The sequence below is a fragment of the Equus przewalskii genome, chromosome 27 (assembly GCF_037783145.1).
Source record: "Equus przewalskii isolate Varuska chromosome 27, EquPr2, whole genome shotgun sequence".
Taxonomy (NCBI): Eukaryota; Metazoa; Chordata; class Mammalia; order Perissodactyla; family Equidae; genus Equus; species Equus przewalskii.
The window spans coordinates 16,352,673-16,380,646 of NC_091857.1; the positions used below are offsets into that span (position 1 = coordinate 16,352,673).

General features: G+C 38.3%; 1 protein-coding gene and 1 long non-coding RNA gene across 3 annotated transcripts in view; one reads left to right on the forward strand and one right to left on the reverse strand.

The window, feature by feature from the left end:
• The window catches only part of C27H21orf91 (chromosome 27 C21orf91 homolog), a 34,879-nt gene extending 13,386 nt beyond the window's left edge, over nucleotides 1-21,493 (reverse strand). Inside the window, exons 1-2 of one of the 2 annotated variants that reach the window (XM_008520247.2) lie at nucleotides 21,119-21,493; nucleotides 20,093-20,226 (exon numbers count right to left, since the gene is read on the reverse strand). In XM_008520247.2, the coding sequence (XP_008518469.2) occupies nucleotides 20,093-20,226; nucleotides 21,119-21,252 (268 nt within the window). In that variant the 5' untranslated portion in view covers nucleotides 21,253-21,493. The remainder of the gene's footprint in view (nucleotides 1-20,092; nucleotides 20,227-21,118) is intronic. The other variant, XM_008520249.2, reaches the window with a different exon arrangement.
• LOC103565902 (uncharacterized) overlaps nucleotides 1-27,974 on the forward strand; it is a 201,513-nt gene that overhangs the window by 142,490 nt on the left and 31,049 nt on the right. Inside the window, exons 8-10 of the long non-coding RNA XR_011533936.1 lie at nucleotides 11,064-11,214; nucleotides 26,980-27,011; nucleotides 27,269-27,424. This is a non-coding gene — a long non-coding RNA (uncharacterized lncRNA). The remainder of the gene's footprint in view (nucleotides 1-11,063; nucleotides 11,215-26,979; nucleotides 27,012-27,268; nucleotides 27,425-27,974) is intronic.

The window sequence follows — 27,974 nt, forward strand, 5'->3', positions numbered from 1 at the left end:
CAGACTGCATCCAAGTTTTTTTTTTTTTTAAAGATTGGCACCTGGGCTAACAACTGTTGCCAATCTTCTTTTTTTTTTTTTCCTGCTTTATCCCCCCAAACCTCCCCTGTACACAGTTGTGTATCTTAGCTGCAAGTCCTTCTAGTTGTGGGATGTGGGACGCTGCCTCAACGTGGCCTGACGAGCAGTGCCATGTCCGCGCCCAGGATCTGAACCCTGGGCTGCCACAGTGGAGGGTGTGAACTTAACCACTCGGCCACGGAGCCAGCCCCAGCATTCAAGTTTTGTTTAGCCTACAAATGTTTTAAAAGAAAAAAAAAAATTAGATCCACTTACAATTTTCAATTTCTTGGTTTCTCTTAAAAACAAAATCAGAAGATCTGGCAGCAACTGGCTAGCAATGAAAAGCAGCTACTGTCTGAAAATAGAGCAAGCGCTCTTCAATTCAAACATTTCTTACCATTCCCTTCACGAGTGTGCAGGTACCTGTGACCTCGCAGGCTCCGCAGCCACGTCACTTAGTGTCTCATATATACTAAGCCTGTGCAATGAGGGAGGCCTGGATTGCTTCTGTATAAATACTGCTTGTCCCAATGATGCCTTGACACCCAACTCGACCACACTACTCTGCATCTGACGAGCAAGCTGCAGTAGCCAAGAATCGTGATTCAAGAGTTATTACCATTTTATCTATTGCCAATCACAGCCACTAAGTGGGAGACAGCTTAGATTTCTCATCCTGTCATGGGATAGACAGAGACGCAGAAAGAGATACCTAATTTCCTTCAGGTTGGAAATTAGACCAAAGATGGGAAGGCAAGGATGGATAGCTGGAGCACCTACTTGCTTCCTAGACCCACAATAAGACAGGCTTCTATCTCTTGGAAACATTTATGGGTAGTCGTATGTGCCTTAGTTTCTTACTGTGATAAACAGTGCTCCATTCCCCTCCCCCACACGCCTTTAGCTAACTGAAGAGTCACTTAGAGTCTGTCATGTTCAAGTACCCAAGATACTGTTTAAAAGTAATAGGTAATTGCTTATCTCTGCATTGGTAGCAGATGGAATTATTGGCAACCACACTAAGCCAATATACAGATGGGTTCAGCAACCTCCTTTTCCACATTTTGAAAATCACTGCCCTAAAGAAAGATATACTAACAGGTGGTGTTTAGACAGGAGATTTCAGCTAAGAGACTTTATTTCACTCAGCAGAAACTTTACAGGCTAGAAGAGAGTGGAATGATATATTCAAAAATCTGAAGGACAAAAATCTACAGCCGAGAATTCTCTACCCAGCGAAAATATCCTTCAAATACGATGGAGAAATAAAAACTTTCCCAGATAAACAAAAATTAAGGGAGTTCATTGCCACAAAACCTCCTCTTCAGGAAATCCTCAGGAAAACCCTCATTCCTGAAAAATCCAAAAAAGGAAAGGGGCTACAAAACCAAGAGCAGAGGAGATAAGTAGAAGGACAACAACAGAGAGTAGCAGCTCTACATCAGAACAGATTAAACCATGGGACGAGAAACAAAGGAAACTGAAGAAAACCGGAAAACAAGACACAAAATGGTAGTGGTAGGCCCCCACGTCTCAATAATCACTCTAAATGTAAATGGATTGAACTCCCCAATCAAAAGACACAGAGTGGCAGGATGGATCAAAGAACAAGATCCAACAATATGCTGCCTCCAGGAAACACACCTCAGCCCCAAAGACAAACACAGACTCAGAGTGAAGGGATGGAGAACAATACTCCAAGCTAATAATGAACAAAAGAAAGCAGGTGTCGCTATACTAATATCAGACAAGGTAGATTTCAAAACAAAACAGATAAAGAAAGATAAAGAGGGACAGTATATAATGATAAAAGGGACTCTCCACCAAGAAGACATAACACTTATAAATATATACGCACCCAACACAGGAGCACCAAAATTTGTAAAGCAACTCTTAATAGAACTAAAAGAAGACATCAACAACAATACAATAATAGTAGGGGACCTCAACACACCATTAACACCAATGGAGAGAACATCCAGACAGAAAATCAACAAGGAAATAATAGAATTAAATGAAAAATTAGACCAGATGGACTTAATAGATATATATAGAACACTTCATCCAAAAACAGCAGGTTACACATTCTTCTCAAGTGCACATGGAACATTCTCAAGGATTGACCATATTTTGGGAACCAAAGCAAACATCAATAAATACAAGAGAGTTGAAATAATATCAAGCATCTTTTCTGATCATAACGCTATTAAACTAGAAATCAACTACAAGAAAAAAGCAGAGAAAGGTGCAAAAATGTGGAGACTAAACAACACGCTTCTCAACAAACAATGGATCATTGAGGAAATTAAAGAAGAAATCAAATATTATCTGGAGACAAATGAAAATGAGAACACGACATACCAAATCATTTGGGATGCAGCAAAAGCAGTCCTAAGAGGGAAATTCATCGCAATACAGGCTCACCTCACTAAACAAGAAAAAGCTCACGTAAGCAACCTCAAACGACACCTAACAGAACTAGAAAAAGAAGAACAAACAAAGCCCAGAGTCAGTAGAAGGAGGGAAATAATAAAAATAAGAGCAGAAATAAACGATATTGAAACAAAAAAGACAATAGAAAGGATCAATGAAACAAAGAGTTGGTTCTTCGAAAGAATTAACAAAATTGACAAACCCCTAGCCAGACTCACCAAGAAAAGAGAGAAATCGCAAATTAATAAAATTAGGAATGACAGAGGAGAAATCACAACAGATACCAATGAAATACAAGAGATCATAAGAGAATACTATGAAAAACTATATGCCAACAAATTGAACAACCTGGAAGAAATGGACAAATTCCTAGACTCCTACAATCTCCCCAAACTGAATCAGGAAGAAATGGAGAATCTGAATAGACCAATCACAAGTAAGGAAATAGAAACGGTAATCAAAAACCTCCCCAAAAACAAGAGTCCAGGACCAGACGGCTTCTCTGGAGAATTCTACCAAACATTCAAAGAAGACTTAATACCTATTCTCCTCAAACTGTTCCAGAAAATTGAGAAAGATGGAGAACTCCCTAACACATTCTATGAAGCCAACATCACTCTGATCCCCAAACCTGACAAGGACAACACAAAGAAGGAGAACTACAGGCCGATATCACTGATGAACATAGATGCAAAAATCCTCAACAAAATTTTGGCAAACCGATTACAGCAATACATCAAAAAGATTATACACCATGATCAAGTGGGATTTATACCAGGGACACAGGGATGGTTCAACATCCGCAAGTCAATCAACGTGATACACTACATCAACAAAATGAAAAACAAAAACCACATGATCATCTCAATAGATGCAGAGAAAGCATTCGACAAGATCCAACACCCATTTATGATAAAAACCCTCAGTAAAATGGGCATAGAAGGAAAGTACCTCAACATAATAAAGGCCATATATGATAGACCCACAGCCAACATCATACTCAATGGACAAAAGCTGAAAGCCATCCCTCTGAGGACAGGAACAAGACAAGGGTGCCCACTTTCACCACTCCTATTCAACATAGTACTGGAGGTGCTGGCCAGAGCAATTCGGCAGGAAAAAGAAATAAAAGGAATCCAAATAGGTAACGAAGAAGTAAAACTCTCGTTGTTTGCAGACGACATGATCTTATACATAGAAAACCCCAAAGAATCCACAGAAAAACTATTAGAAATAATCAACAACTACAGCAAAGTAGCAGGGTATAAAATTAACGTGCATAAATCAGTAGCATTTCTATACACTAACAATAAACTAACAGAAAAAGAACTCAAGAACCCTATCCCATTCACAATCGCAACGAAAAGAATAAAATACCTTGGGATAAACTTAACCAAGGAAGTGAAGGATCTATACAATGAAAACTACAAGACTTTCTTGAAAGAAATAGGCGATGACATAAAGAGATGGAAAAACATTCCTTGTACATGGATTGGAAGAATAAACATAGTTAAAATGTCCATACTACCTAAAGCAATATACAGATTCAATGCTATCCCAATCAGAATCCCAAGAACATTCTTCACAGAAATTGAACAAACAATCCTAAAATTCATATGGGGGAACAAAAGACCGCGAATTGCTAAAGCAATCCTGAGCAAGAAAAACAAAGCCGGCGGAATCACAATCCCCGATTTCAAAACATACTACAAAGCTACAGTGATCAAAACAGCATGGTACTGGTACAAAAACAGGTCCACAGATCAATGGAACAGAATTGAAAGCCCAGAGATAAAACCACACATCTATGGACAGCTAATCTTCGACAAAGGAGCAGAGGGCCTACAATGGAGAAAAGAAAGTCTCTTCAACAAATGGTGCTGGGAAAACTGGACAGCCACATGCAAAAGATTGAAAATTGACCATTCTTTTTCACCACACACCAAAATAAACTCAAAATGGATCAAAGACCTAAAGATTAGGCCTGAGACAATAAGTCTTTTGGAAGAGAATATAGGCAGTACACTCTTTGACATCAGTTTCAAAAGAATCTTTTCGGACACTGTAACTCCTCAGTTGAGGGAAACAATAGAAAGAATAAACAAATGGGACTTCATCAGACTAAAGAGCTTCTTCAAGGCAAGGGAACACAGAATTGAAACAAAAAAACAGCTCACTAATTGGGAAAAAATATTTACAAGCCACATATCCGACAAAGGGTTAATCTCCATAATATACAAAGAACTCACACTGCTTAACAACAAAAAAACAAACAACCCGATCAAAAAATGGGCAGAGGACATGAACAGACATTTCTCAAAAGAAGATATGAATATGGCCAATAGACACATGAAAAGATGTTCATCATCGCTAATCATCAGGGAAATGCAAATCAAAACTACACTAAGATATCACCTTACCCCCGTTAGATTGGCAAAAACATCCAAAACCAAGAACGACAAATGTTGGAGAGGTTGTGGAGAAAGAGGAACCCTCATACACTGTTGGTGGGAATGCAAACTGGTACAGCCACTATGGAAAATAGTATGGAGATTTCTCAAAAAGTTAAAAATAGAAATACCCTATGACCCAGCCATCCCATTACTGGGTATCTATCCTAAGAACCTGATAACAGATATCTCAAGAGTCCGTTGCACCCCTATGTTCATCGCAGCATTAATTACAATAGCCAAGACGTGGAACCAGCCTACATGCCCAGAAACTGATGACTGGATAAAGAAGATGTGGTATATATACACAATGGAATACTACTCAGCCATAAAAAAAGACGAAATTGGCCCATTCACAACAACGTGGATGGACCTCGAGGGCATTATGTTAAGCGAAATAAGTCAGTCAGAGAAAGACGATCTCTATATGACTCCACTCATAGGTGGAAATTATTATATTGAGAAGGAGATCTGATCGGTGGTTACCAGGGAAAAGGGGGGGTGGGGGGAGGGTACGAAGGGGGAAGTGGTGTACCCACAACATGACTAACAAAAATGTACAACTGAAGTCTCACAAGCTTGTAATCTATCATAACATTAAAAAAAAAAAAAAAAAAGAGACTTTATTTCATTTTAAAGTTTGTGTGCTAAGAGAAGGATTAAGCAGTTAAAGCAGTGTAATCCAATAAGTGATTTATAAGGGTAAATTTCTGTGAGCAAAGAGTTCAGAGAGATAACGTTAAAAGATAAACCTCAATCTCAAATAACCAAGGAAGCCACGGTAGAAGTGAGTTCCTGTATCGATAGGAGATGCATAAATTGCAAATGACTTCTCGAGAAGAAAACCTCTCTCACAGAATTTTACTTTTTCATTCTAACAGTTGGAAAATTGGGGAAACACACCTACATAACAACTGTTTATTACTAACAATGTACAAAAAATAACAATCCAGACTCAATTCTATTTCCTAATTTAGCTATCTGTTTTTTAACCAGCAACGTCCAATAGAACCTTCTGTGATGATTGACATGTTCTATATCTGTGCTACCCAAGACAGTAGGCCCCAGCCACATGTGGTTATTGAGCATTTGAAATGTAGCTAGTGTGACCAACGAACTAAAGTTTGAACTTTAATTTTAATTAACTTAAATTTAAATAACCACAATGTGGCTAGGCTACTAAATTGGACAGCGTGGTTTGTCCATAGGTAATTAAATAAGCAAAAGGGTACTTGGAATGAGAACACGGATGGAGGCTCATAGCAGCACAGAATATAAAAAGCTAAATTTGCTTTTCTAGTACACTAAAATATATCAGATTTAGACTATAATTTTCTTTTTTGGTGAGGAGGAATCACTCTGAACTAACATCTGTGTCTATCTCCCTCTATTTTGTATGTGGGTGACTGTCACAGCACGGCTTGACGAGTAGTGTAGGTCCACACCCAGGATCTGAACCCACAAACCTGGGCCGCCAAAGTGGAGTGCGCCAGACTTAACCACCTCACCACAGGGCTGGCCCCTAGACTACGATTCTTAAGTGGTACAAACAATTAAAATTATATTATTAAAAGTTATAGGTCAATAATCCAACTGACCCAAGTAACCCTCTACTTGTACTTATTCAATTTTCCCCCTAAATAGCTCTGTTAAATGTACTAACATTTATTCTGAAATTTTTTTGTGCATGAAGTTGTCATAACAGACTCCCAAAAAGCTACTCAAATTAACTATAATATAATTGAGTTATCAGTTTTAAATGATTACTTACATGTGGCACATGGAGACACTAATTTGCAGGAAAAAAAAAATCTTCCCTAAACTTAGACAAGGTTAAAAAGATACATGTTACTTAAACAAAAGAGAGCCTGAAAAGAAATTCCTTTATAGTAACACCAGATGAATGTGGGCAAACCCCTATGACAAAGTAAATTTCTAAGTTGAAAGTAAGAAAGGTGATAGCCATATGAACTCTTTGCCCTTCATCTCCTGGACTGCTGTCCACCCAGTTGAGGTTCTGAATGATTTATTTTGTTATCAGTAAGAAAAACAAAACAAAAGCCATCCTGCAGCTATTTGAAAACCTGTTTTGCATTGCAACTTTTTTGCATATATTTGAATCACTGTTCCTGAAATTTTAGTTGACTATTCCTTAAATAAATGCTTTATAGTAGCATCTAATAAACAGACAGCCTAGGTAGTGATTTTGAAGACATTTACAATTCAATTACTACTACAGGTAGTACCGTAGTCACCCCCTTATCCTCGGTTTCACTTTCTGTGGTTGCAGCTACCCATGGTCAACTGTGGTCCCAAAATATTAAGTGGAAAATTCCAGAAATAAATAATTCATATGTCTTAAAACTCACGCCATTCTGAGTAGAATGATGAAATCTCCTGCTGTCCCTCTCTGTCCAGCCTGGGACGTGAGTCACCCCTTTTTTGTCCAGCGTATCCACACTGTATATGCTACCTGCCCATTAGTCACCTAGCAGCCATCAGTTATCAGATCGACTGTTGTGGTGTCTCAGAGGTTGTGTTCAAGTCACCCTTATTTCACCTAATAACGACCTCAAAGTGCAAGAGCAGCGATGCTGGTAATTCTGCTATGCCAAAGAGAAGCCGTAAAGTGCTTCCTTTAAGTGGAAAGGTGAAAGTTCTTCACTTAAGAAGAAAAAGAATCATATGCTGGGGTTGCTAAGATCTATGGTAACTTTTATTACAGTATATTGTTATAATTATTCTATTATTAGTTATTGTTCATCTCTTACCATGCCTAATTTATAAATGAAACTTTATCATAGGTATGTATGTATAGGCAAAAACACAGTACATACAGTGTTTGGTACTATCTGAGGTTTCAGGCATCCACTGGGGGTCTTGGAACGTACTCCCCTCGGATAAGGGGGGACTGCTGCAAACGGTAAAAATTAAGGCTGATGGGAAACAATCAGTGTAATTCATCAACCATTTGATAAGAAAAACTAAAGCTTGGGCTAGCCGGGTGGCTTAGTTAAGTTTGCACACTGCACTTCAGTAGCCCAGGGGTTCACAGGTTTGGATCCTGGGTACAAACCTGCACACAAGACCATTAAGCCATGCTGTGGTGGCACCCCACATATAAGAGAGAGGAAGACTGGCACAGATGTTAGCTCAGGGCCAATCTTCCTCACCAAAAAAACAACAAAAAAGAAAAAACTAAAGCTTAAAAAAAGAGCAATAGGGCCAGCCCCATGGCCAAGTGGTTGGGTTTGTGCGCTCTGCTTCAGCGGCCCAGGGTTTCGCCAGTTGGGATCCTGGGTGTGGACATGGCACTGCTCATTAGGCCACGCTGAGGTGGCATCCCACATACCACAACTAGAAGGACCCACAACTAAAATATACAACTATGTACTTGGGGGATTTGGAGAGAAAAAGCAGAAAAAAAAAAAGATTGGCAACAGTTGTTAGCTCAGGTGCCAATCTTTAGGGGAAAAAAGCAATAATAATCAATGACTCATATTGCACAAATGGTAAAACAAACATTGTGACTATGTGTTATAATTGCATCACAGCAATTCTAGAGTAAAAAGAACTTTGATCTAAACAAACGGGTTGCAGAACTGATGTACAAAATTTTTCCATCACGAAACAGTTTTTTTTGATGGTAGATTACATGGTATTAATTCACTAATAATGGAAGACATTAAAACAAACAATAGGATTGCAAATTGGGACATGCTTCTGACCCAAAAGTCTACATCCTGGAATTTAAACTACAACAAAATGGGAATTTAATCAGACATGCAAAAAAGATGCACACAGGAGAGTGTTTTAGTACTGGTAAACTGGAAGCAAGCTAAACATTCATCAGTGAGATACTGGTTAAACAAATTACGGAACAATGGGATGCAATCTTTAAAAAAAACCAACATGGTAGAATTTTACCTACTAACAGGAAAAAGATGTTCCTATTAAATTAAATGAAAAGGCTGGTCATTAAATGATCTCTATAGCCTGATTTCATCTTTTAAACATACCACACATGTTCATACACACACACACACACACACACTCTCTCTCTCTCTCTCTCTCTCCTGCAGAAAATTATTTAGAAGAATATACCAAAAATATTAAGATTATCGCTAGATAGGTGAGATTATGAATCTTAACATTTTTTGCTTCCTGTATTTTGATTTTTCTAAAACAGGCATAGTTTGCTTCTTCAATGAAAAATCTTTAAAAAATGCCTGTAAAAAATACATTTTGGTTTAGGAAAGAACATAGTGTTTCTCAGTCCAAGACAAATTGGGCTTTAAGTATTGTACTGTATGTTCCAAAGAACTAAGTGAAACAAAAAAGACTAAACCATTATTGAAATCTTAAGACCCACATACCTAAAATTCTGAATTTCTTTTAAGATCGTGAGAATTTTCTTAGGCTAACAATGTATCTAGCAAAGAAAAGTATTTAACTTTCAAATGAAAGCAGTTCCCCTCCGCCAAGGCAAAGTCAGAACCATGTTATAGTTTTATCTGGCAACCTCTGTGGAGACCCAAAGGGAATGAGGGACAAAGACGCTGATAAGTGAACACAATTTGTATTGTTGATAAAAAAGAAACTGTGGTGAAAGGATTTGCTGAGCAGCTGCTACATGAGGGAAATGATGGCAGCTGGAGCAGAAAAACCTACGGAAACCAAATGCTAGAAAGGTAAACTCAGGATAAATTCAAATTTCCTCAACATACATGAAACATTAAATTATTCTGCCAAGGGAGAAGCTGTTCAGGACAATATACAAACCAATCATAGCAATCTTTTCAGTAGTATTTCATCTTTTCAGAGCAAGCACAAAGAATACAAAAACTTTAAAATATTTTACATTGTCCCCAATACTTAAAGATACCAAAGATCCTCTCCGATGTTTGAAGACAGAAATATAAAAGTATGAGTAAGAGAGTATTTCACGTTAATTTTGAAACACTCCCTCCCAAGAATACCACCAAATTTCAATAGATGGGCTCTGTTTCCAAAACAGACTAGCAATTATTGCTCATTAAATTCACTGGGGATATTATTCCACCAGTTACCATGAGTTTTAGACATTAAAAATGTCATTTAAGTATATTTGTATAGCACTTCAGAAGTTGGAAGATGCTTTTACTGTCTATTAAATTTAACTTAGTTATTATACAGGAAATGAACATTAAGTGTGAATTTTAAATAAGGTAATACATGAAAAATATATCACAGATTGAATTTATACCTCATAAAGGCAAATAATCCTATATCACCTCCCAATATACTATATAATTTATTCTGTGTCTTTTCCCTCCTTTCATGTAAGCTTTACAATCGTGGCAATGTACGTTTGTTTTGTTAACCGTCTTATCCTCAGCTGCTAGAACAATTTCTGGCACATGGCAGTTAATATTGACTGAAAGAATGTGTTTAAAAATTGTTATGGACTCAACCACATGGCTTTAATTCTGAGATTGAGATTTTAATGGGTACATTCAAATCGTTATTTTGCCTTACTGATATACAGTTGAGACACCAAGGGCAAAAAGCTACCAGAAACAGATATACTAGCTTAAAATTATTTGTAAAGAAACAGACACTGTCCTCTTGTTACAAACTAAATCCAAGGCTCAGTGTTTAAGGGGTTTATTCCCCTTATCAAAATCCTAACAGATGGCGTGCCAAATTGGATTACAATAATTTAAATCCACTCTAACTAGAACTATAGTTGATAACATTTTGATAATTCTGCAATGTTAGCCACTCTGATTTCAATCACTTATATATTTTTCATGTATTACCTTATCTGGAATTCACACTTAATGTTCATTTCCCATATAAAGTGGAGATTAACTTTAAGGTGCCGTAAAAGCCCCTTCCAACCTCTCAAGTGCTATGCACATATGAAGTTACATTGTCTTTTTACTATACTCAGTAATAAACATTGGAAAATTTTCTTAAGTTTTATTATTTGATTGTCAACAGAGGGATGATATTTCTAAATATATTCTAAATATTTCTAAAATGTTCTTACTGAGTTAAGTTTAATATTATTTTCTAAACTCAGAAAGTAGAAAATTCACTTCATAAACCATCTGTTTCTTTCTCTCTTTCTAGAGAGTGCCCCAGGATCAGCTACTGAGGCTGAGGAGCAAAAGGGAGCTGGTGTACAACTCCAGGATTGCTGCTGACATTTTCACTTGTGTTTACACTGGTTGCCTCCACTTACTCAGAATCCTATTCCCTCTTGAGAGAGAGAACAATCAGGGTAAGTATGTTAGCCAGCAGTACCTGAACGGCTGGAAGGACAGAAAGCAGAGTTAGAACCACTGCTTCGTTACTGGCTGACACCTGCATAGTTCTGTAGCAAATGTCAGTCTACCGTTCAACTGGCTTGTTCCTCCTGGGTAGGAAGAGGGAAGACTGTCATGTGTGTGTCCCTTATCTTCCCTTCTCTCTGATCATCATCAATCCGATCCACATAGTTTAGATTACAATCTAGACAAATTGCATCATCTCCCTCTCTTGGGTCATCAGAAATGTGTATTTTTTGCATATTCCACCAAATATGTATTAATCAAATAATATCATGGGTAGAAATTATTTTTAAAAATTAAGCGTCTATTGGGACGCAAATTTTGTTCCTTGCTTGAATATTCACATTTGTGTAATTCATCTCTAACTTTGTTCAAAGGTGTCTTAATAGCTCCTAAATTCCTAATCGTCCATGTAATTTTTTGGAAGCAGAAATGTTTTAGACACTTGGGCTTTTCAGAATCAGAGAATTTGTGTCTGAACTTCTAGGCTGTGTGATTTTGGACTAGTTACCCAGGCTCTCTGCTCACTTTCCTTATTCATCAAATTCGGATGACATAGCACCTACCCCATATAGCTGTATTAAGAACAAAATAAAACAATGCACGTAAAGCACACAATATCTGACAAACAATACCTGACTATTGTTTAGATAAGTCACTTATCTCAACATGTAAATCCCTTATGTGTTTACTGACAGAGGAACTAGCTTCTCCCAACGAGAGAGTGATATTTCACTTCTTGCAGAGCAGAGGCATAAACCTATCTTTGTCTTCTTTCTTCTCAGGCCAATACTATTTTGCATGTAATAGAAAAATTACCTTTATTTCTGAATAGCTGATTTGTCTTTATCAGCTTTCCAGTAACAGTTATTATAAATTAATTCAATCATGAAAATTATATCCCTTTACTGAGAACAGATAATTTTGACCTAAGTACCAAAGATTTTCAGTCTAAATTTAATGTTTCCATATGTCTCATAAAACATTTCTTTTCATCTTTTGTCAACACATTGGGATGACAGAATCTTGAATGTGACCCAGAATGTCATTACGTAGTCTAATAAATCTTTTTTTATTTATAATTATGATGTTCTTATTAATAAGATATTCTGGGTTGTATATTCTGCTTGTTTTCAACTTTCAATCACTGATTTAAAGAACATAATTTTATCACTGATTTAACAAGCACTCAGGATCATCAGCTACCATGTGGTCATCATTATGGGCACACACCACTATGCTGGAGTGTCTGGGATAAGAGCAGCAGTATGTAAGACGAATCTAGAACCTCCTATTCTAAACAGAGTCATGTCAAAACTTCTTGCTCTATGTTTGGAGAAAAATACTGTCTGCTTTTATCCTCCTGATTGCAAAACAACATTAGATATCACTGTTTGTTTTACTGGCTACATTATATTTTTCTTTTGAATATGATACAAAGTTCTTCTATTTCTAAGATTCATAAAACTTTTAGTAGACTCCAGAAAGATCTCATCAAATACTGTGAAACGGCAGAAAAAAATTAAGAGTTTCACTGTGGGCAAGTTTAAGGGAAAAAACACAGAAAGACAGTTCTTTAAAATCTCCTTTAGATTGATAGGTTTTTCACTCATCAATCAATTATTCGCTTATTACTCTTTGCCAGTCCTTGTGCTATGGATTATATACTAACCAATTATACAGTAGTAAATAAAAGACTCTAATTCATGTCCTTATGGAATTAGACATGAGGGGCAGCACATTACACAAACACACAAGCAAATAACTACAGTAACTAATTTTAACAAGTGCCAGGAAGAAAAGGGTACTATGAGGGAAAGAACACTGGGGTGGGCAGTGTGGTGGGGAAGGAGTGGGCAAGGGCAGGAAGACTGCTCTGAGAAGTCACTTTTTAGGAACGAGGGCAGGCAGGTTCTCTCCGTGAGCTCCTACACACACTCTCGCTAGGCATGTGAAGTCTAACTTCTCCATACTTCACTTCCAACCCTGATATTTTGGGTTGCAGGATAGAGGGGAATTCACATCCCTAATCTTATTTATTTATTCATTTTGAAAAGAGGTATGGGTAGGGCGAGAGTAATAGTTTCACTTCAGACACGTAGTTTGAAGTACGTATGGGCTATACACGTGAAGATGTCTGAATATTAGCTGCATGTATAGACGTGTAGCCTGGGGGAGGGGGAGAGGAGGCAGAGGGAGGAGGTCTGCTAATTATCAGCATATAAAAGGCCATAAAAGCCCAGACAGAGCGAGGGAGGATGGAATGCCTACGACACAGCATGCCAACATTAAAAAAAAAGGAAAGAATAAAGGACAAAGAAGATTAGCAGGACTCATCAGAGGCATTAGGAAAACCACTGCATGAATGCTGTCATCCTAAGGGGCTAGTCTACAATTTAAACTTTCAAAATACGGCAAAGGTCACACAGAGAAACATCCATTTCCCACAGTGGTTACAACAGCTCTGACATGAGCCACCCGATCTGAATCCCTTCTGCATCGCTTGCTTACTACGTATCTTTGCAACTTCAGGGCAACTTGACTTGACTTCAGAGCCTTCCGTTCGCTGCGTATAAATGGGGATCCTACTGCTTACCCCTCAGTCCTGAGGAGACAGCTCTATAAATGTTAGCTATGAGAGACGCTCAATTATGCTTAAAAATAGGTAAAGTAAGGGTTTCCAGCCTTCCTAGTCATTTCTATAGGCATTTTAGCTATTCACTATATCACTAAATAGGAGAAAATAAATATTAGTCTTTTCCTATTTAAAACTTAGATGAGCATATATCTCTAGCTGAACTGACAGAATAAAACACATAAGTAACCTGCCCAAGGTCTCACAGTCAGTAAATGGGGATTTGAATCCAGATAGTCTGCCTTTGGAGTGTGTGCCCCCACGTGGAGTTTTTGGACCTTAGGGGCACAGAATTAGGAACCTGCCAGCCTAATCACTATCCCTCAGCTACCCTGCAGCTTCATTCTGAGCATCAAGAGCAAACATCAATCTGAGCTCTGCTGCTTAGACTACCAAGTATTCTTCTTGGCACGAATGGCAACAACTGTAGTTTGGGCCTCTTGAATCAGATTCTGGCACAACGATTTCAAGATTAAAAAATAAAAATACAAAATTGCTCTTACTAGTAACATTTCAGAACCAGTATGACACTATAAACTTAAGTATCTTGCCAGAAAAACCCAACTTTAGTGGCAGGGTCAAGATTCAAGGCCAGGTCTGAGTCTAGGGCCCACAAGCTTAATCCCTAAGCAGAAGTGGAGCAGTGGCAGATGTGTCCAGATGCAGAAAAGCAGTCTTCCCTGTAAACATACGAGGAGGGTGTTAGTCTAGCATGAACACAGACTGGGAGAAAAAAGGGAAGAGCTTTTCTAAGTTTATAATATCTAACTCATTTAATCACACACGTTTCTGACAGAATAAAAAAAAATGGGGATGTCTTTATGAGCAGTTGCATTGATCATTACATTTTTGCATACCAAGATGGGTCAGAAACTTGAAAATTCTTACAGCTTTCTGGTAACAAGTGCCCATGAGATCTGGCTGCATGCCCATCCTCAGACTACAATCCCTCGTTTTGCTAAAATCCCTTTCAGTTCAAGCTCCAGGATTAGAAGACTCCCCAGGACATTACTTGATGGTCTTAGGTGCAGCTCAAATAGTTAATCTTCAATGTGGTATCATCTTTAATTACTAGATAGTCTTCTCGGTGACCAACTTTGTTACCTGCCTACTCAATGTCCTTTGTCCCTTTCTTTGTAAAATGCTAATTTTATCTGGCGCAGCTTCTCTTGAATGGGCAGTGAAATATGTAAGAAATTGTTAGATGGGACTTCAGGAAAAGCTCCTTTTTAGATGCAGGACTGTTGGCATGCACCTTTTGTCAGATGTCCTTTCTTTTTTGTCTGAGAATAGAGAAGCAATGGTTGGAATTCCAAGAGCCACCTTGGCTCAAGAGATGGCTCTGAAGATGGAAAGCGTGTGTTAAGGAAGGTGGAATCCTGATCATGGAGCTACCATACCAGCTCCAGACTCAACTTTGTTTTATATGAGAGATATAAATATCCATTCCATTTTATTTCATTATTATTTGGATTTCCCATTACATATAGCCAGACCAAATTCCTAATGGATATTTCTTCCCAAATGAAACTTGTGTATGATCCAGACTTTTAACTCATCCTAGACTTTAGAATTAGAAAGCTTAACAAAGTTAAAAGGGAGGGAAAGTCGGGAGTAACTGAAACGAGGCTGCCATAATTTAGGTAGGGATAAGAATCTAGAACCTGGCTCCTCATATATGGGTGTTAGTTAAGTCAAAAGTCTTAACTACATGTGGTTAGCCTGGTTTCAGTTATTTTTCTTGTAAACTATTCTATAACTTAAATTTATCACCAATTAAACCCATTTTCCACTTCCATCTTGTCCTGTTTCTGTCCAAACAATGAGGTTTTACTATCAGAGCCATTTTGAAAGTGTTCAAATTTATTTAAACTGACATTAAAAGGCAGTTAAGGAAAAAAAAATTAACCTTCCACCTGTATTTCCAAGTATATCAAAGATAGCTGAGCCAAAGTCCAAAAGTTAAATTAGGCTTTGTATTTAAAAGTGCTCTTTTAGTCAACAGCACTGCACGATGTTTGCCACTGTGGGACAGAGGCTAAGGCCAGACTGAGTTAGTTATATACAGCTTCCCCATCACAAGTGGCGGGCCTCTTTACTTTAGCGGAAAGATGATGGTGTGTCAGAAACAGGACCCAGGAAGAGCTGTTGACAGACTTTGAGTAGTCAATAACCAGTCTTGACTTCCAAACTCAATCAAAGATTTCATATTGAGATTCAGACTGTCCCCTGACTACCGACCGTGTGAACACCGTTTCGGTCAAAGACAGAGAATCAAGGAAGAACGAGATTAAAAGTAAGCCTTGTGTACACCAGTGCCTTAACCAAGAGAAAATACCTGAAAATTTCTGTTGCTGGAAAGACTACTAAGGATCTGAATTTGGGTCTCCTTCTAGAAAAGTTCCTGGAAAGTTCAACAAATTAAGGGAGAATGAAGTCTGAGATGGACTATACAGTCTGAGATAGACTAGTAAATATTAGTAGTGCTTACTAACCAACGAGCAAAATCAACTTAAACTGAAAACTTAGCATAAGAAGAATGGACCCCGTCTTATAAAAAAGTTTATCTCCATAGAAAAGAAAGAAACTCAATTGTCAGAGGAAGGTAGAAATGCTGTAAGAATTATTTGCACAGTATTTTGGCACAAAATGAAAACAGTATGAAGTAAGAGACTGGAGTCCTGGATCTTCGTCCCCTCTGGTTTCATCTCTGACCTTGTTACATTACAGCTGAGTTTCATTCCTGGCTCCAGATCACCCTGGGCTACCTTCCCCCCAGCCTCAATAGTTTTGGGAATGGTGGTAATTTGGTCACTAAATAACTTTTGAGATTTTAGCATAATAAACTATGATGGTTATTAGAGTATTTGATCATACATGCATAAAAAAGTTTATAGTGTCCTAGGGCCAAGGAGAGACCGTAAGTATTAGGAAGTTTATGCATTTCTTTCCTAATCCTGCAAGTACACAAGTTATTCTAATGGTGAATTATAGGTAGAAAAAAAAATCAATCTTGTGAACACTTTAAAGATTTGAGTCCTCAAAGTACATTTCTTAGGTCCTTGGAATATATCACCTATGGCTTGGGAGTATACAAAACGCAAATACTCTTTTCCTTTTAATTACCATAAAGTCACAGAAAAAAGGAAACTTACAGGCATGCTCAGAATACGAAATTTCTCTGACAAGATTAGACTGTCTTTTGTTATTCTCTTTCTTCTCTTGTCCTCATTTTATAAATACATGCATGCAGACAGCTTTTAAACAAGAGGCCATTTGATTAGACCAGTTTTGAGTCAACGTAATCAACAATGCAAAAGGTGTAAAATATTTTTGTTTACTACAAATGTGTGGACTAAAAATTAGCCAAATTGTTACTATTCCTCGAGAATTTTTAACTAGTCTATTAGCAGAGAGAAAAATAGAATGCTTTAGAACAAATTTAGCAATCAGTAAACTATGAAACGCTGCAACAGCAACACTGCCATACTTCAACCAAGTTATACCAAACTAGTAAAGTTAAATGTCATATTTTTTAAAATTCCTCTTACATTGTGACATTTACTGACTGGCACTGCATTGAGAACATGGTAGGAGAAAGAAAACTTCAAAGACACTTAAAAAAGTTTACTGACAGACAAAAAATATACCTTATTTTTTAGGTATGTGATTATCAGTTTTTTTCACTGATATTTAAAAACCTGTATACTGATATGAAACGTGAAATTTTGTGGAATTCACATTTTTATTTCCTTCCTTTTTTCCTACAATATCTTATGATATTACATTAAAATGGTTATAATGCACTAGACTGTCACTGCAGTAAATATGAAAATGTATATATTTGCAAGAACTATCAGATAAATTGAGAAGAAATTTAAATTCTAAAATAATATTTCTCACAAAGGTTTAATTGGCATTCTAAAATATACAACCTTGAGTGTATAGAGAGTATAAAATGAAACAGTTCTAATTTAAACTGAGAACTGCTTTTGTCTTTTAAAGATAACCATTATTTCAACAACATAGGACTTAGATCACACTTATACATTGAGATAGATGTTACCAGAGATGGAATATTTATAAAGATGGTACCTGAAGAACATCTGTATATTCTCTATCAAATAACTGAGAACCAGTTAAAAAGCATATTTAACAAAAGGGCTAGAAAAGCAATTATGAAAGTTTAGGTTTCCGTGGAAAAATTCTATCACAGCATGAACACCACTAATGATGATTTAGCAGGAAGCACTGCTTAGAAAAAGTTGGCTGACCTAAAAGCAAGGATAGACAATTAGGATTCAGAAAAACAAGCTGCTAATATTAGCCCTAACAATTAAAATAACTACTGACAGTAGATCGATGGAATTGAGATCACATACACCAGAACCAGATGGCCAGGCTTCAAAGCCCAGCTCTGTCAATTACTGTCCTGCTACTTCAAAGCCCATGTCTTAGGTCTCGGAGGTTAGGTTCCATTACGTTTAAAATGGATAAGCCACCCCAGAGCTATTTTGAGTTAAATAAGATAATCCACGTAAGGTGCTTAATACAGTGCCTGGCACAGAAGCGCTCACAGTAAATGCCTGGCACACAAAAACAGCTTGCCATCACCATGAGAGCAGCTGTGAGCAGTCCTACTATTCAGCCTTCAGTTTCCTTCAACGTAAAACACAGGTTTGGCTGGATCATTAATCTAAAATTAAAATCCACAACGTAAAAGAATACACAGGGCTAACTCTACTTCCAAAGAACATAAATTTAGATCTTTCCCTCAAATGTGATTAAGGACATGGTAATTTAAGTGCTACAGAAGAATCGTACTTTTAAGTCATCCCTTTGAAATTAGTTATCCATTTATTAAAGCCAAAGTTATACGTATTCTATGTAACCCATAGGAAATCCATGATCTCCCGTCAATTATGTTCACCAACTACAACTCTTCAAGAGAGTATATAATGGCAAAACTATCATAACCAATATGATCTTAAATGGAAAGATGAATGTCCTATAGTAATTAACTCTATTATGTTTTTAGTGGTCTACTTATGGCTATTATTTGACTTTTACTATAGAATATCTAAAGATACTAATTTGGTGCCTACAACAACTTCTGAACAACAAGTCCTTATAGGAATCTCAAGGCAGATAATCCTAATTTTTTTTTTTACTATAAGAACATTTCATATCTCCTACTTAATAAACAAAAAAGTAAAGATAATAAAATTTTTCAAATACACAATCCAGGAAAAAGAATGAAATGCTGCTTTGAAACTGTCCAAAATCTAAAGGTCTAACAAAATTTCTCTATTGATACATTACAATTTAAAATTCAAAAGAAAGGCAAACTTTTTTATTGCAGGAATATTAAGATTCTTTTTAGTGCAACTCAAAAATATTTTTTAAAAAATCAGAGTTTTATCATCACAACATCAAGATTAAAGAAACATATCCTACTTCTTTCTTGGGGGCAAACTACTGATACCCATAGACTGATGTTAATATACAGTTACGTACACCAAATCCAAACCAATACATTCAATACAAACACATTCAATGACAGAGATTTCTAAAAATGTCTGACGAACACTTCTTCATATACTCTTAGAGATACTATCAAGAAATTTTAAAAACCTTCTTAGTTTTTAAAAATTATTAAAAGTGTGTGTGACCGCTGAAAAGAGGTTATCTAAAAACTTAAAAATGGTTTTCCAAATAATAACATAACCACTGGGGAAAAAGAATTCCAGCTCACCTCAGTCAGGTACTAGTGTGGTAGGCCAAAGAGAAAAAATTATATTTGTCCATCAGTGTAAATGTTTGGTTACCATAGTTCTTAACATGGAAAAAAACCAAAACCATACACACACACAAAGGTCTGTTAAACTCTGACAACTTAATAAGCTCTCAAACCAGAAAACATGCTTACCAGTCAATACTCATACCTCATTTTTCTATTAGCAAAAATGGGTTTAGTACTGTGGGAATTAAACAACAACAAAAAAGATATGTCTTAAATTCATAGCTGTGTTAATTTTAGCTTCATTTCCAGAAACGCTTAACAGATCTTCACATTTCACACGCTTGGCACAATTTCCAATCATTCAAGAAATTTTAGTTTTACCTTAGAATAGTTCAGCATAAAGTAGTTGAGTAAGGTTCATGCATAACATGAATCTATACTGTGTCCTTACCGTCAATATTTAGCTCAAAACAAACGTGGCAGAAGGAGAGTGTTTCCTCGTCTGTTCCCAGTTTACAAACACTGCAAATGTTGTCATCATTCAAATCAATGTTTACAAACTGCTCCTCTTCGTTCATAGTGCCCCTATTAAGAAACAGAAAAGGAAAGTTACGCAGTTCCAAGAACTTGCCATTACGGCAATATCAGGAACTTCTAGGAAAAGAGAGATGCTGTTCAGTTGACCTAATACAACCAGCCCCATCAAACAGGCATCGCCATACTTGCACCTCAATATCATACTTTGTGCAAAGACACAAAGCTAGTAAAACTTAAAGCCTGGCCCCCAGGGACACTATGCCCAAGTGCCTTTTTGGTTCCATCTCTCACATGGTTAAGGGGATCTGAAGGAAAGCAGTCTGCAGGTATTCTAGTCCGCCCCTTCACCCGCGACCAGGCACAGAAGGAGCTCAGCAGCGAGGCCATTTCAGCAGCCGGGGGCTGTCAACCTACTTAACACTGTTCAAGGCAGGAAGAAAGACCTGCTAGGGACCCGCTTTGCTAACTTCATTGCGGGAACCTCAGACGCGTTTCGCTAACTCCGCGTAGCGAGGTTTCCCATCCGAGATCCGGGGCAGGAAAAGGCACGTGGAAGAGCGACCCCCGGCGCGGCCGTCCCAGCGGCGTCCACAGCACCCGCACGGAGGGCCGGGCAGCACCCCGGCAGACGGCGCAGCCACGCAGGGCCGGGGGTCCCGGAGCCCGGCCGGCGGAGCGCCGCGTCCCCCCACCCCAGGCTCCCTCCCTCTCAGGGCGAAGGCGTCCGCGGGCCACGGCGGCCGGTCCACCGGGACCCGGCGCCTCGGGGGACCCCGCCCCGTCTCCTGCGTTGGGGGCGCGCCCCCGCTCCTCAGGGTGCCGTGGACCCGTGTCCGTCTCTCCGTCGGGGAGCCCCGCGCGGCGCGGAGGAGCGGGACTCAGAGCGCGAAGGCGGGGGGGCCGGGGGCCGGGTCGGGGGCCGCGGCGCGGGGGTCTTTACCGTCCGGCTCCGCGCCCGCCGCAGCCGTTCCGCGCGGCTCGGGCTCCTCCACTATTGTTTCCGGCCGCAGCGGAGGCGGCCGCAGTGGAGGCAGCTGCCGCGCGCCGGGCCCCGCCCCCTCCGGCCGGCGCCATCCCGCGAAGGCTCCGGGGGGGAGGTGGCGTGGCCGAGGGCAGAGCTGCGCGTTCGCACGGTGGATGTGGGCCCGCCTCCTTCCTCCCGCACCGATGCCAAGTGCCTGACTCGTATTTTCTCGTGATGCCGCCTCTCTTGGTCCGGGTCTTGTCCCGTTCTCTGGAACATGGCTCCTCATCCCCCCCTACTCGAGGCACGAAGATGGAGGAGTCCGTTACCACCTCCCCCTTCAGCGTAGTGGAAACTACTGCCCCGGGGTGGGGGCCGCGAGGAGCGGGGCAGAGGTGTCGAGTGGGTGTCAGAAGGGGACAGAGATGCGTGGGTAGGACTTTGAAATCTTGAGACTGAAGCGAAGTAGTATCACTGAATGTCATTAGGTGCCAATTGAAGTCTTTAGTGAGGGAAAAGTTCATGTTTCAAGTTTCATAATTTAGAGGTAATTTTAAGTACAGAAGCTTATTTTTTACAGATTATTTTTAAAATGGGGCACCCCTCCCCTATAATATGGCACATTCCATGCACGCTCCCGGGTATAATCCCAGAGCTCCACCTCTTATTTTAGGTCCAGCTCCTTTTAAAAACTTTGGTCCTTAGGTGTTTTGCCCACCTTGCTTGACATTGTAAGCTGTTTTGGTTTTTTTTTTTCCCTTAGTTTATGGTTCACGCAATACTTTCACTTACGTTTCCCATTGTAATCCTCACAACAGCCTAGACAGGAAAAAGGGGAACAGTTCTCTCATTTTGCAGTTTAGGAGTGACTAACTCAGATTATCAATTGGTTAGCAACAGAGCTGAACCTAAGGTTGCTAGAATCACTGTCATTTTCCAGAGCATCATAAGCACCTGTACTGGTTACAGTCACAAATAGGGGACAACGTTGTCAAGCTACGTGTAACTGATGGTAGGAACGGATTCTACAGATCTTAGGAATTTCTACACCAAATTGGCGTTTGACATAAACCATCAATACCTCAGAAAAGTGATCTGCGTTCTTGCTACTCACAGCGTAGTAGATGAACCAGCAACATCGATAGTGCCTGGTACCTTGTTAGAAATGTAGAGTATCGAGTCTCATCTAAGACTTCCTGAATCAGAACCTGCGTTTTATCAAGACTTCCAGGTGGTTCCTAAGCACATTAAAGTTTGAGAAACGCTAATTGAAATAGTAAAATCTGTGCTTTCTCTTTCAATATCTCATTCCAGGTAAATATGACTAAAATGCTTTGCATCCTGGATTCTAACCATTTTTTTCAATAAATGTTCTTTCTAAAATCACTAAGAATTTCCTTGTAACAAAATAGTTCTTTTCAGTTCTGGGTTCTCTCTCTGTGGCATTTTACCCTGTTAACTCTCCTTAAAACTCTCTCCCCTGTTTTTTTTTTAAGTGAACTTATTGAGGTATACTTTACAAAAATGATATTTTCCCATTTTAAAAGTACAGTCGATGAGTTTTGACAAACGTATACACTTGTGTAACCAGCACCCCAATCAAGATATGGAACATTTCCACAACTCCCAAATTCCCTTGTTCCTCTTCCCCAACATCTGATATAATTTATATCACTAAGGGGAAGTTTTACCTGTTTGAAAACTTCGTATACATAGAATTAAACCGTATGTATTCTTTTGTGCTTGGCTGCTTTTGTTCAGCATGTTTTTGGGATTCACAATGATGTTTTCTACCGGTAGTTCCTTTTTATTGCTGAATAATATTCCACAATATGTTTATCCATTCACTTATTGATGGACACGAGTTATTTCTAGTTTGGGGACTATTATCATAAAGGTGTTATGAATATTCATGTAAAAGTCTTTCTGTGTACTTATATTTTCTTTCTTGTGGGTAAATACCTAGAAGTGGAATTGCTGAGTCATATGGTGAGTATATATTTACTTTTAAAGGAAATTGCCAAACTGCTTTCCCAAGTGGTTATACCATTTTTCACAGTTAGGACTATGTCTTCTTGATGAATTGACTCTTTATCAATATATAACTTTTCTTTTTGTCTCTAGTAATATTTCTTCTCCTGAAATCTGCTTTTGCCATTATTAATATAGCCACTGCTGCTTTCTTATGATATTTCCATGTGTATCTTTCCCCTTCTTTTTATTTTTACTCTCTCTCTGTCTTTACATTGATGTGTGTTCTTTGTAGACAACATAGTTGTGTCTTGCTCTTTGAATCCAGTCTGACAATCTCTGTCTTAATTGTTGCGTTTAATCCATTTACATTTAACATAATTATTGATATAGTTGGAATTAAGGTTACCGTCTTGCTATTTGTTTTCCATTTGTCCTGTATCCTCTTTGTTCCTTTTCCCTCTTGTTATGTCTTCTTTAGAGTAGTGGAGGGGTGTTTTGGTTTGTTTTTTTTTGTTCAGTATTTTGTCTTCTCATTTTATCTCCTCTGTTAGCTAAATTTTATATACATATGGATCGATGGATATATTTATGTATTTGGGGGAGGTAAAATATCTGAGGTTTAGTAGATTCATCTTTAACTTCTCACAATCTACCTGAAATAATATTATGCCATTCCATGTAAACTATAAGAAGCTTACAATAATAAATTTCCCCACTCCAATCATTTATTGTTGTTATATATTTTACTTCACATGTGTCATATACTCCAAATACATTATTTTTTTCTTAATCAACTATATCTTAAATAAATTTACAAAGAGAATAAAATCTCTTTTATATTTACCCACATATTTACCAATTCCAGTGTTCTTCATTCCTTTGTGTATACCCAGATTTCATCTAGTATCATTTTACTTCACCTGAAGAACTTTATTATTTTTTGTAGTTGCACTCTGCTGGTAACAATTTCTTTCAGTTACTGTTTCTCTGAAAATGTCTTTATTTCACTTTCAGTTTTGAAGGAATGATTCTGTAGATATAGAGTTCTAGGCTGATGACTGTTTTTACTTTCAGCTTTTTAAAGGTTTTCTTCCATGTTCTTTGGGATTGCATTGTTTCTGAGTAGAAGTCAGCAATATTTGTTAACCTTTTCCCTTGGATATTAATGTATTTCCCCCCCTCCCCTGCATGTGCTTTAAGATTTTCTCTTAATTATTGCCTTAGCCAATTTGATTATGATGTGTGTTGCTTGATTTTCCTGTGTTTATCCTGCATGGGGCTTGTTGGGCTTCTTGAATATGGGGTTGATATTTTTCATGAAACATAGGAAAAATTGGTTTAATCTTCCCTGATATTCTGGGATTGCAATTACACATATGTTAGATTGATTGATATTATCCCAGAGATCACTGAGGCTCTGTTCATTCGGTTCTTCAACATTTTCTCTCTGTACTTTAGTTTTGACAGTTTCTATTGACTAGTCTTCAGGTCGACTGATCTTTTCTTCTGCAATGTCTAACCTGTTCTTATATTTGTCCAGTGAAAATTTCATGTCAGATAATGTGTTTTCAACAAAAGAAGTTCTGTTTAGTTCTCTTTGATAGTTTCCGTTTATTTCCTCAGTATCTTTGTATTTTCTTTAAAATATTGGATATATTTGTAACAGCTATTTTAAAATTCTTACCCGCTAATTCCATTATCTCTGTCATTGCTGCCTATTTCTATTAGCAGACTTTTTCCCCTCCTGGATATGAGTCATATTTCCCTGCTTCTTATCTGATATGCTTTGAATGGATGCTCAACATTGACAGTTTGATATTGTCGAGTATGGCGGGCAGAATAGCTCCCCAAAGATGTTTATACCCTGGTGCCTGGATCCTGTAAATATGTATGTAACATAGCAAAAGGGACTTTGCAGATATAATTCAGTTTATGAATTTTAAGATAGGGAGGTTATCCTGGGTTATTGGGGTGAGCACAATCTAATCACATGAACCCTTAAAAGCAAAGAACTTTCCCCAACTAAAGTCAGAGAGATGCAGCAGAAGGAGAAGTCAAAGTGATTGGAAGCATGAAAAGGACTTGAGCCACTCATTGCTCTAGGAACAAAGACTTGGACCCTGGCTGACAGCCAGCAAGGAAATGGAGATTTCAGTCCTAAAACTGCAAGGAACTGAATTGAACCAACAAACTGAAGGGGTTTGGAAGTTCATTCTAACACCCTCCTGATACCTTGATTTCAGCCTGGTAGGGTTCTAAACAGAGGATTCAAGTGAATTACGCTGCGCCTGCACTTCTTACCTACAGAACTGTGAGATAATACATGGGTATTGTTTAAAGCCATTAAATTTGTGTTAAGTTGCTATGGCAGCACTATCAAACTAATACATTGAATGTCTGGGTTTTTCAAGAGTGTTGGGTTTTGTTTTGGGAGGCTGTTACTCTAGTAGTTGGTCAGCTTGGTCCTTTTGAAGCTTTTTTTTTAAACTTTGTGTGATCTAGACTTTTTGTTACAAAGATTTTCTAGTCCTCTCTTAAGGAGTGGCTTAGGCTTTCTATTATATATCACAGGTCTTCAACGAAGTTTCTGTACTCTAGTTGGGTAAAACTCAAATGACTCCTTTCCCTGTGAGTTCTAGCAGTTGTTCAGTTTATAGTTCCTCAGCAATTCTTATTTCTCTGGTAGTTAATTTTTGCCCAACCTCTTGGTGTCTCACCCAACACGCACACAGCTTAGTATTCAAGCAAAGACTTAAAGAGTATTCTGAAACTCTTTCTATGTATAGTTCTTCCTTTCTAGCACTCTTTACTGCAAGTTCCAGACATCTCATACTCCCTAAACTCAATCTTTGTCCCCTAACCCACCTTTGCTTGGCTCTCCCTATGTGGACCATGGTCTGAAAGTTCCTCCAGGTAAAAGACTGGGGTGATTGTAGGGCTTACCTCATTTGTTTCCTTTCTGTTTGGGATCACATTTTGCTCTGCCTATGTTCCAGTGTCTAAAAATAGACAATTCATACGTTTTGCCCTTTTTTCGAACTTTTAACAGCTATTCTGGTATTCTTTACTTCATCCTGGCTAGGATCCCTTGTTATTTTGTTGGTGGATCCTTCATTCACTGAACAAGAGCTCCTTCACAGATCTCTTTGCTTCCAATGTAGTTTTTTCAGTCCATCCTTTACAGTCCATTCTGAAACAAACACGGAGGAAATCTCCTTCTCAAAAATTTGTCATGGCTTCTTGGCTTTCTCATAACAGTAATACATAAAACTGTTTAGCATTAGACAATTACAATGGACTTTCCAGTTGACTATTTCATTTTATAAAAGCTAACTTATTTACTTGGATAGTCCAGGATTTTCTCTTTAACTAACTGCAATACTTTCTAATCTAATAACTCAGTAAAATGTGCAAAAATGTATTATAAACTGTATGGAGATATACAAAGATTAGTTGTGTAATTGGTTCTTGATCTAAAATAAACATTACTGGGCCGGTCCAGTGGCGCAGCGGTTAAGTGCGCACGTTCCGCTTCTTGGCAGCCCGGGATTCGCCAATTCGGATCCCGGGTGCGGACATGGCACCACTTGGCATGCCATGCTGTGGTAGGCGTCCCACATATAAAGTGGAGGAAGATGGGCATGGATGTTAGCTCAGGGCCAGCCTTCCTCAGCAAAAAAGAGGAGGATTGGCAGCAGTTAGCCAGGGCTAATCTTCCTCAAAAAAAAAAAAAAAAGTAAGTAAAATAAAATAGACATTACCTTGACTTTAGGCTTAAATCAGTTAGGAATCCCTTCAGATGTAAGTCATAGAAAACCTGATTGGTAGTATCTGAATCAAGTATGGTTTTATTTGTTTCACAGAACAAAATCAGAAGAACCAACTGCTGGCGGTGGTACGTAGCTCGTTGTTGTCAAGACTACCCTCTCCATCCCACAACTAGAAGGACCTGCAACTAAGATATACAACTATGTACGGGGGGTTGGGAAGATAAAGCAGAAAAAAAAAAAGAAGATTGGCAACAGTTGTTAGCTTAGGTGCCAATCTTAGAAAAAAAAAAAAAAAAGGACTGCCCTCTCCAGAACTATTCTGGCTTTCCTCTCCAGAGTGCAGAATGGCTGCCCTACAATTAAGCAACATATTTTCTTCCAGGCAAGAAGACAGAGAGGGAAGAGGTAGGGAGAAGTGGAAGAGGAAGCTGGCTTTTTCATTTTTGCAAGGAAGGAAAAGCTTTCCTGACAGACCCCAGCAGATTTCTGCTTATATCTGATCACCAGAACTTATATGACAACAGTGGATTCTAGAAAAGTGAGTATTTACTTTTTTCAGCCTCTATGACAGAAGGCAAGGAAAAGGGATTAGGTAAGTAAACCAACAATGAGTGCTGGAGAGTTTACATAATTTTCTTTATATAAAAAGTGAAAATCACTTTTATATCTGCTATGGTGAAAAAATCCTTATTCATCATTCAAATGAATGTCTACTACAAAAATTTCTCTAATCTTCTCACTTTTCTGAATCCCCGTAACTCTTATTCATGCCACTACTATTTTTGAATTTTTTTTCCTGTTATCTTGGTATTTTCCCCTGTCTTTGCTTCTCTTCATGTGTCATCTCATTCTCTGCTGTTGTGGTGTGCTTCATCATTTTAGCCTGAAAGATTGGTACATGCAGCCCTCAAGGCTTAGAGCCTCCTAGTACCATAGCCCTAAATTCACCAGAAGCTCAAGTTGTGTGTATAATCAATTGCATTATCATTTCCACTTCTTCATACCCTCCCTCTGTCATGCGACCTTATAGTTCACTACAGTGGGCAGAATGTATTTCCCCACACCAATGGAATATTAATGAACATGAC